We start from the raw sequence: 11,235 nt of genomic DNA on the forward strand, positions 1-11,235 counted from the left end.
TTAGTTTGTTAGCTCTTTGGAGCTTTGAAGCTGGAAAGACCCAGGGAGTGGTGTGGAGAAAGAGACTGAGCTGTAAGAAACAGGAGCAGTGAGCTAAGGGAGATGGAGTAGTGGGGACAAATTCTGGCACATTCTGTCTACACTCTGTGTAGATAGAGGAGGGAGATGGAGTAGTGGGGACAAATTCTGGCACATTCTGTCTGCACTCTGTGTAGATAGAGGAGGGAGGATGGAGCGCCCATGGTGGGGGTATGTTGGTGACAGCATTTTCCCACCAGCCAGTGTAACAAGTGGCTGATTTGGGGGAAAGATGGCATGAACAAATGAGAGAATGTGTTTACTATTTGATGTAGGTGGGTTATTTGCTTCATTTTTCAAATCAGTATATATAATCAAGAATATTCAGCATGTTTGAATAGACTGTCAGAGCTGGAACTCTTTCATTAACATCTCTGGCACCTTTAGTTTTAGCCCTGAACATTTTATCTTAAAATTAAACATTACCAAATGCCTTAGTTTATTTCATTTATTAAATTTATATTCTTATTTGTTATTTATATCAGCTTCCAATCAGAAGACTATACAACCTCCTAGGGTAAGTTAAAGTTTATTAAGTGAATTGTGAATGATCATTTGAGGGATTAGACTGAGGAAATTGGTGATTGAGATATTTTGCTATCTGTTTAGTGTCACGTCAGATTAAGAGAATGTTGAAGTCATTGCATGACCTTTGCATGAATGGGTCCAGTTCTATTTTAAAACCTGTGTTTGGTCATTTTAATATTAATGGGATGGAATAAATGATTTATTAAGATTGTACTGACTTCTCACACCCAGAATGGAAAGTAGGAATAATGGCTATATTATCTCTGCAATCAGAAGGAAGCTGATTCCAATATATCACCTCGACCTGTTGGATTCATTGGATGTGCATACACTGAATGACAATTTCAGGCTTAAAAATGAGGAGAAATCTATACTAAGTTGACATCATTAAAAATTATCTATAAAATAAATGTAAATATTGCTGAAAACATCTATTCGGAGTTATGATTCGACCCTCTGCCATACAAATGTTTTATAAACATTTTTTTCCTTAAAACTGTGCTTAAGGTTTCATTGTACCTTAGATACTTTATTAAGCCATCTGAGAAAATTCCAAGAAAGGAGTAATTTTAGGAGGGCATAAATGAAGAGAAAAGCATGTTTATAAACATAGACTTATCACAGTGACAGGCCCAAGAGCTATTTTGTGGAGATAAGCTCTGGAAAGGATTATATTGTACTTAGCTTCCTGTAACGGAGTGATGATAGATTTATCTGGAATGCCAAAGAGAGTCTTCTGTCTGTGGCCGGAGGTATAGGTCACATATGCTTCTAAGTCTGATAAGCCTCAGTGTGCCTAAAGGGCAGGCGGGGCAGGTATGTGTGTCTACCACAGGGGTATATTCTAGAAAGATTGGTGCCATAGCTATGTTGGTCACAAGAGGCCAGCAACTTAACTGGACCTGTAAATCCTAACATGTTTTCTTTCCCGGTTACTGAGTTCAATTTGCGATACTTAAAGATGATTCTGTTTTGCTTCCACCTCTTCACTGTATTATTTATTCTGTTGTTGCCATTTATGCTTGTACTTTCATATTTTTAGAAGTTAGAATTTCTTGAGCTGAGAGTGGTGAAGTGGGAAATTCTGTTTAGAAAAATAATATTAAGAGAATAATACAGTTATTATTAAACTATTAACCACACTTGGAAAGCTTTGCTTTAACATTTACAGCCTTATTTCATTTTTTTTTTTTTTTGACTGTAGGATTTACTGCTTACTACGTAATTTAAATATTAGCATATATAAGTTTTACTATAAAATAACATGACATTTTGTAAATATACTTTAAATATTTTTCAGAAAGCCGTAGAGGAACCCCTTAATGGTATGTGGTTATTTCACTCTTAATACCTTACCAGATCATAATTTGAACTGGCCCACAAAACAGTTAGAATGCCCTGTCTATGCCTTAGGAAGAATCTAGGTTTTTTTCCTCTTTTTCTCTTTCCTTGGCATCTCTACTCTTGATTATTCATCAAGAATTATGGGCTGGGCGCGGTGGCTCACGCCTGTAATCCCAGCACCTTGGGAGGCCGAGGCGGGTGGATCACGAGGTCAAGAGATCAAGACCATCCTGGCCAACATGTTGAAACCCTGTCTCTACTGAAAATACAAAAATTAGCTGGGCGTGGTGGTGTGTACCTGCAGTCTCAGCTACTCAAGAGGCTGAGGCAGGAGAATTGCTTGAACCTCGAAGGCGGAGGTTGCAGTGAGTTGAGATCATGCCACTGCACTCCAGCCTGGTGACAGAGAGAGACTCCGTCTCAAAAACAAAAAAAAAATTATGAATATTACTTTTATAATATTCTCACCTCTGGGAAAAATGCACTATACTGTGTCTTTAAGTACCTGCTTACCTTAACCAAGTGATATTTGGGCAAGGGGATTGTTGCCTTTTGGTACTGGCTGAGACGAAGCATGGCACCCCCTAGTAGAGAAGGAGCCCAATTACTTCCAGTTTCTGATGTACACATTTTAGAAAGATACAGGCTATTGCCACAGAGTGAGACCAAAACATCTCATTTTCTTTCTTTGTAAACCTAGATCTGATTTCCCAACTAAGTCTGTTTCCTTTGTGAATGCTGTGGGTATGATCCACAGAAAGGCTACATAATAAAATGATAGCTTTACAATTAATTTGGCTGTAGAGTTGTAGACTAGTTAGCATATCATTGCATATTTATTTATTTAGAAATGATTTCCAATTGTGGAACCTCACTAACTGCCTGCTTGGCTTGTTACTAATCCTAGCATTCAAAGAATCAAAAGGAATGATGAATGATGGTAAGTATAAAATGCACTTAATAATTATAGATCAATTAAAACATGGACATTGGAAAACAAAAAAGCTTCTTGAAAATGTGGCTCTTTTTTAGTAAAAGGGACACTGTCAGATGATAAAGGTTCACATTTCTTGATGTATACAACTTAAATCTACTTTGCTAAAAATTGCAAAACTACTACTGTAAAAACTGTAGAGTGTCACGAATCAGACTCCAGTCATATGGCTCCCAGCAAAGAGAAATTACCACTTTTTGTAAAACGTTTTTCAAATTCAGTGTCTGGTGACTGTAACTTTAAAATGCCTTTTATAAGGCACATAAATAATCTGGCACAAATCTTTATCATTTTGACAGAGTTTCTTTTATGCTTGTGTTGGTGATTTTGTTGCATTTAACCCATGGGGACTTAACATCTCTGCTTTTCCAATCAGGAGCTTGATTCTAACCTTCTGGGAGATGATTAAAGATAGAGGTTGAGAGAGAGAGAGATGTTTCGTCCTCAGCTTTTGCTTCTATTTTTTTTTTTAAAGAACTCTGGGCTAATAACTTCTAATCTTTATAGAATATTTCAAAGACATATATTTGTTCTTAAAGATACATAGGTTTGAGATATTGAGTGCTACAAGCATTTATTTTGGTTTTACCTTAACATATTATGATTCCTCAGTTTTGTTGGCATTTAGTAACTATGTTTATGTTTTTATCTTATCAAAAATATCTTCTTACCTTTGATATTTATTATCACTCCTGGGTCATGTAAATAGTTTGCTTCATATTTTACTGCTTTAAAGTCTGTGACCTTACCTGCCCACTTCTGTAGCAAAGTGCAGCATTTAACTCAGGAAGCTATATTTGCATAAGATTAAAAACATTCCAATCATGCATTGGTGAACAAAGTTTAAAACAACGTGTATTCAACATGGAGTCACAGAATGATCCTACTTTTGTATGTTTGTGTCACAGCCTTTAAAAGTATGTTTTGTTATATAAGCCATTACCCTCCTAAAAAAGACTATAGTTCACAGGAATAAATTAAAAGACATAACAAAACGTAAAAGAACTGGTACCAGGAATTGTGGCCATGGTTTGTTCCAGTAACTGTGGCATGGCATGGCTTGTTCCAGGAATTGTGGCATGGTTTGTTCATGTTTACATTCTGACGTCCTATTTTTTTTTTAATTTCTATGTCCTTTCCTTTTCTTTGGTGGTGTCATTGTTCTGTAGTTGTATGAAGAAACTAAACTTTTCTCCATTTTCAGGAAAGCAATCTAAGAATCTTGAGTGCCTCTTCCTTTGTTAATTTCTCTTAAGATGTGACTTTTTTAAACTACTGCATCAGGAAATATTGTAAAACAGTTTTGCCTTGAATATTTGTGATGAAATCTACGATGATCTTCAAGATTCTCTTAATTTTGCTAATATTCAGCTGATCAGAATTTGTTTTTAAAATGTCTGTCTGGTGGGTACTTCCCACTGACAACTGCTTATTGCTCACAGTATGTCTGCCTTGTCAATGAATGAGGTTCAGGGTGCTTCCTAGGGATCAGAGTCAGTACCATTTTTCTCTTTCATCTACAGCTGATCAGATGTTTATTTTACTTACATTAAATGAATGGTGGAGATCCAAAGTGAATATTATAGAATATTATTCTAGGATCAACGTCTTTTGCTTTGAAAAATCAACATCTCTTGGCTTTTCCTCAGCCAACCCAGCAAACAGAGATTATCAGACTCTGTTGATTTTTTACTTTAATTTGGCATTGGCCTTTTTCTTACTGAAATTAAAAAGGCTAATGATTTGCCTGGTTTCTGTCTCTGACCTTTGCAGATCTGTTTTCTTAATTTTCAGATACTATATATCTGAAACTTTTTTTAATGCGTCAACTTTTTAATGGATAGAAAATAGACACGAATAGTGATTATGTGTTCATTTTTCAATTTTCCAGAATAACTGAAGTGAAGTGATGGACTCCGATTTGGAGAGTAGTAAGACGTGAAAGGAATACACTTGTGTTTAAGCACCATGGCCTTGATGATTCACTGTTGGGGAGAAGAAACAAGAAAAGTAACTGGTTGTCACCTATGAGACCCTTACGTGATTGTTAGTTAAGTTTTTATTCAAAGCAGCTGTAATTTAGTTAATAAAATAATTATGATCTATGTTGTTTGCCCAATTGAGATCCAGTTTTTTGTTGTTATTTTTAATCAATTAGGGGCAATAGTAGAATGGACAATTTCCAAGAATGATGCCTTTCAGGTCCTAGGGCCTCTGGCCTCTAGGTAACCAGTTTAAATTGGTTCAGGGTGATAACTACTTAGCACTGCCCTGGTGATTACCCAGAGATATCTATGAAAACCAGTGGCTTCCATCAAACCTTTGCCAACTCAGGTTCACAGCAGCTTTGGGCAGTTATGGCAGTATGGCATTAGCTGAGATGTGTCTGCCACTTCTGGGTCAAGGGAATAATAAATTAAGTACAGGCAGGAATTTGGTTGGGAGCATCTTGTATGATCTCCGTATGATGTGATATTGATGGAGATAGTGGTCCTCATTCTTGGGGGTTGCCATTCCCACATTCCCCCTTCAACAAACAGTGTAACAGGTCCTTCCCAGATTTAGGGTACTTTTATTGATGGATATGTTTTCCTTTTATTCACATAACCCCTTGAAACCCTGTCTTGTCCTCCTGTTACTTGCTTCTGCTGTACAAGATGTAGCACCTTTTCTCCTCTTTGAACATGGTCTAGTGACACGGTAGCACCAGTTGCAGGAAGGAGCCAGACTTGTTCTCAGAGCACTGTGTTCACACTTTTCAGCAAAAATAGCTATGGTTGTAACATATGTATTCCCTTCCTCTGATTTGAAGGCAAAAATCTACAGTGTTTCTTCACTTCTTTTCTGATCTGGGGCATGAAAAAGCAAGATTGAAATTTGAACTATGAGTCTCCTGCATGGCAACAAAATGTGTGTCACCATCAGGCCAACAGGCCAGCCCTTGAATCGGGGTTTATTACTGTTGTATCTATGTTGCATGATAAACATTCATCACCTTCCTCCTGTAGTCCTGCCTCGTACTCCCCTTCCCCTATGATTGAAAAGTAAACAAAACCCACATTTCCTATCCTGGTTAGAAGAAAATTAACGTTCTGACAGTTGTGATCGCCTGGAGTACTTTTAGACTTTTAGCACTCGTTTTTTACCTGTTTGTGGATGTGTGTTTGTATGTGCAAACGTATGAGATAGGCACATGCATCTTCTGTATGGACAAAGGTGGGGTACCTACAGGAGAGCAAAGGTTAATTTTGTGCTTTTAGTAAAAACATTTAAATACAAAGTTCTTTATTGGGTGGAATTATATTTGATGCAAATATTTGATCACTTAAAACTTTTAAAACTTCTAGGTAATTCGCCACGCTTTTTGACTGCTCACCAATACCCTGTAAAAATACGTAATTCTTCCTGTTTGTGTAATAAGATATTCATATTTGTAGTTGCATTAATAATAGTTATTTCTTAGTCCATCAGATGTTCCCGTGTGCCTCTTTTATGCCAAATTAATTGTCATATTTCATGTTGGGACCAAGTAGTTTGCCCATGGCAAACCTAAATCTATGACCTGCTGAGGCCTCTCAGAAAACTGAACATGCTAGCAAGACAGCTCTTCTTGAAAAAAAAATATGTATACACAAATATATACGTATATCTATATATACGTATATCTATATATACGTGTATATATATATACACACATGTATATTCTTCCTTGATTGTGTAGCTGTCCGAAATAATAACATATACAGAGGGAGCTGTATTCCTTTATACAAATCTGATGGCTCCTGCAGCACTTTTTCCTTCTGAAAATATTTACATTTTGCTAACCTAGTTTGTTACTTTAAAAATCAGTTTTGATGAAAGGAGGGAAAAGCAGATGGACTTGAAAAAGATCCAAGCTCCTATTAGGAAAGGTATGAAAATCTTTATAGTAAAATTTTTTATAAACTAAAGTTTTACCTTTTAATATGTAGTAAACTCTCATTTATTTGGGGTTCACTCTTGGATCTCATCCATCCATCGTGTTCTCTTTAATGCTGCCTGCCTTTTGAGGCATTCACTGCCCTAGACAATGCCACCAGAGGTAGTGGGGGAAATGCCAGATGAAACCAACTCTTGCTCTCACTACTTGTCAGCTTCTCTGGATAAGGGACCACAGCAGCAGGAGTCCTCCTGCTTGGGCACCATTGGGCCAGTTCCTTCTCTTTAAATCGGATTTGTAGTGGCTCCCAAATTCCATCACATCACATTTAAATTGCAGACAGTGTTTTGCACATCATGTATCTGTTTTGTCCCATAATATGCTTTTTACTCCCTGATCCCAGTTTCTGCTGTTGACTCTTCCATTCAGTTTTATTTGTTGTCTGTTCTCACAGTGACACCATTTGTTCTTTTCTGCAACAACCTTTCCAGCTACTTTTGCCAAATTCTATTTGTCTTCTCCTTCAAAACATTCTCCTTTGCAGTTCCTCTTCATCTGTGTAGCTGCTCTTTTATCTCTTAACTTACCATTCCTATAGTACTTTATGCATCTCTGCTTAGTTCTATTAGTTTTTTGGTCTTGCTCTTCTCCCTTGATTTTAAAATTCCTTCTATAGCTAGAGCTTTTCTTTCTTCCGCTCTCTTCCTGCAGTGTTTTGCATACATCAGAAGCTAGGTACATAAGTTAAATGATTGAGAGTTGGCTGTATTTAGATTTATCACTTTTTAATAGGGTGAGCTTAAGAGTTTTCTTTCTTTCTTTTTTTTTTTTTTTTTTTTGACAAATTTCACATGCTCTAAAAACCTTCAAAGGTGATTATTTTTCTCCTGGAAACTCCAGGTCCATTCTGTTTAAATCCCTAAGAATGTCAGAATTAAAATAACAGGGCTATCCCGTAATTGGAAATATTTCTTTTTTCAGGATGCTATAGTCAATTTAGTAAGTGACCACCAAATTGTTATTTGCACTAACAAAGCTCAAAACACGATAAGTTTACTCCTCCATCTCAGTAATAAAAATTAAGCTGTAATCAACCTTCTAGGTTTCTCTTGTCTTAAAATGGATATTCAAAAAGGGGGATCTGTGGTGTATGTATGGAAACACATACTCCTTAATTTACCTGTTGTTGGAAACTGGAGAAATGATTGTCGGGCAACTGTTTATCTTTTATTGTATTTTATTTGGTTGAGGGATTTTTTTATAAACAGTTTTACTTGTGTCATATTTTAAAATTACTAACTGCCATCACCTGCTGGGGTCCTTTGTTAGGTCATTTTCAGTGACTAATAGGGATAATCCAGGTAACTTTGAAGAGATGAGCAGTGAGTGACCAGAAAGTTTTTCTGCCTTTAGCTTTGACAGTTCTTAATTATGATCGTGGAAGACCAGCTTTCTCATAAATTTCTCTTTTTGGAAAAAAAGAAAGCATTTGTACTAAGCTCCTCTGTAAGACAACATCTTAAGTCTTAAAAGTGTTGTTATCATGGCTGGTGAGAGAAGAAAACATTTTGTTTTTATTAAATGGAGCGTTATTTACAAAAAGCCATTGTTGAGAATTAGATCCCACATCGTATAAATATCTATTAACCATTCTAAATGAAGAGAACTCCAGTGTTGCTATGTGCAAGATCCTCTCTTGAGAGCTTTTTTGCATAGCAATTAAAGGTGTGCTATTTGTCAGTAGCCATTTTTTTGCAGTGATTTGAAGACCAAAGTTGTTTTACAGCTGTGTTACCGTTAAAGGTTTTTTTTTTTATATATATGTATTAAATCAATTTATCACTGTTTGAAGCTTTGAATATCTGCAATCTTTGCCAAGGTACTTTTTTATTTAAAAAAAAACATAACTTTGTAAATATTACCCTGTAATATTATATATACTTAATAAAACATTTTAAGCTATTTTGTTGGGCTATTTCTATTGCTGCTACAGCAGACCACAAGCACATTTCTGAAAAATTTAATTTGTTAATGTATTTTTAAGTTGCTTATATTCTAGGTAACAATGTAAAGAATGATTTAAAATATTAATTATGAATTTTTTGAGTATAATACCCAATAAGCTTTTAATTAGAGCAGAGTTTTAATTAAAAGTTTTAAACCAGTCCAATGTGTTTCATAATTATTTTTTAATTTTCTCCATGGTGCAGTGAAAACGTCACATGAGAAAGCAGGAGACCTGGGTGCTAGTCCTGGCTACACTACCAGCTAGCAGAGGACCTGGGAAAGCTGCTTCCCTGGATCTCAGTGTCCGTCTCTGCCTGTAGAATGAGATAAGTCTCTTCAAGACTGAAATGTATGGCTCTCCATTTTAATTATCAGTTAGGACTATTGATTACAAGTGAAAGAAAACTTAAATCTAAGAAAAATGGGATCTATTGGCTAACGTAACCTGAAAATTCAGACACACAGCTGGATCCTGGGCCTCCAAAAAGTGTGATAAGGCCACAGTGTCTTGCCAGCTCTCAGCTTTACTGTCCTTCGTGTGGCTTTACCCTCCCAGGTTCCTGTGATGGCAAATGGCAAGCTGCAATCCCAAACCCATTTTCTTCCAGGTTCAGGGAGAGTAGAGGGGTGAAAAAGAGCACATGTCTCCCTCTTAATATTCCTGTCCACGCTGGGTTGCACCTCCCCTCGGTGCTCTGACTGGGTCACGTGCCATGCCTCCTTCAGTCACTGAGGCCAAGCGTCTCTGGCGCTGAGTCCCGAGTCTAGACTGGAGTGGAGGTGCTGGGCTCCATCTGAGCACATGTACCTGGCTGGAGGTGCCAGGCGGAGGGGAAGTTCACCTGAAGCAAACTCTGGGGGTCTTTCCAGATGATGAGATGTCATTTGATTTGGGGCACAGTATTCCTAGTCAACGCTTCATTCCTTCAGGTCTGTACTCTATGATTCTGCATTATATGTGTGATCGTAGACCATTTGAACGGAAAATAATATTTGGCAGCAAAATACCATCTCGTTCCTTACCTCATAGGCAATTTAAATTTTATGCACTTATGAGAACTTTTCACTCTCAGCAGGGGTAACTAATGGAGTTCAGAAAGCATTTAATGGCCTGCCTCCCGCACTGGAAGCTGCTCTGTGCAGCACAGAACTGTACTCAACCTGATTGAACTCCCACGGAGGGGTAGGCTTCCAAACGCAACTGAATTTCATTTTGGTGCAGCACCTTTCTGCCTCAAGGCCTTAGCTTTGATAGCTTTAGAAAATAATGGGTATGGTAACACTATGCAGGTAAGACATGGTTTTTACCAGTGGCTCAGAGATTTAAGCACAGTTGGCAGTGTTTGATGTTAGAAGTAATCTTTATTTTTTGTAAGCTTCATACTAAGTACCCATTCACCAAATCAGAGGGAAATGAGGCATTTACCCCTAAGTTATGGATACTTGGCCTGGCTATTTTGTTTATCTGTGACTATATAGAGTAATGGACTTAATGATTAGAACTCTATGGACTTAGCAAGTATTTATTTAATCACCTGAATAGCAGGCAGCAACTTTTCAGCTCTGATGATAGCCAGTTGTGAAAGACTAGGCATATTTTCCAAATCTGGATGATGAGAAATGCTTGGTAAGAAGTCCAGTTTGGAGAGAAGTGATTTGTAAGTCTAAAGACGGCAATCTTATGTCAGTTTTGAAGCCAGACTGCAAGATTGCTACCATTGCTCACTTAATGGACAGGCTTTCTGGAAGCCTCTACTGAAAATAATCTTATCTGATCGTAGGCCTCCCTTAATAAAAAACAAAACTATAATGTTGCTTCCTAATTTTCTCTGGGTTGCCTAAAAAATTCTTCAAGATTAAACTAACAGCCTGTAAGTGGTTTGACTTTCTAAACAAATGGATTATTTGAAAAATTTAAATGTATTGTTTATAACACCAGCCAGACACTTCCTCACACCTATAATCCCAGCACTTAGGGAGGCTGAGGATTGCTTGAACCAGGAATTTGAGACCAGCCTGGGCAATGTGGCAAAACCCTGCCTTTACAAAAAATACAAAAAGTAGCTGGAGGTGCTTGTGGGCACCCATAGTCTCAGTTGCTTGAGAGGCTGAGGTGGAGGGATCGCTTGAGCCCTGGATATAGGCTGCAGGAAGCCATGATCACAGCACTGCACTCCAGCCTGGGAGACAGAGCGAGACCCTGTCTCAAAAAATAATAATTAAAATAACAAAGCATGGAATATGTCTTTCGTGGAGCTCTCTTAAGTTTTACTCATTTTTATTAAAAATACTGTTTGTGGAGGGTGTTGTAGTTAAGCTGCACTGTGGGCAGAGGGGACCACTGTGTCTCTACCAATCATCATAT

General features: G+C 37.4%; 1 protein-coding gene across 2 annotated transcripts in view; it reads left to right on the top strand.

Annotated features, from left to right (window-relative positions):
• The window catches only part of CD47 (CD47 molecule), a 47,702-nt gene extending 38,877 nt beyond the window's left edge, over positions 1–8,825 (top strand). Inside the window, exons 8-11 of one of the 2 annotated variants that reach the window (XM_003261771.3) lie at positions 564–595; positions 1,907–1,931; positions 2,858–2,890; positions 4,836–5,064. In XM_003261771.3, the coding sequence (XP_003261819.1) occupies positions 564–595; positions 1,907–1,931; positions 2,858–2,890; positions 4,836–4,840 (95 nt within the window). In that variant the 3' untranslated portion in view covers positions 4,841–5,064. Of the gene's footprint in view, positions 1–563; positions 596–1,906; positions 1,932–2,857; positions 2,891–4,835 lie in introns of both variants that reach the window. The other variant, XM_003261770.4, reaches the window with a different exon arrangement.
• Positions 8,826–11,235: the final 2,410 nt, after the last annotated feature.

This window comes from Nomascus leucogenys, chromosome 21 (genome assembly GCF_006542625.1).
Source record: "Nomascus leucogenys isolate Asia chromosome 21, Asia_NLE_v1, whole genome shotgun sequence".
NCBI lineage: Eukaryota > Metazoa > Chordata > Mammalia > Primates > Hylobatidae > Nomascus > Nomascus leucogenys.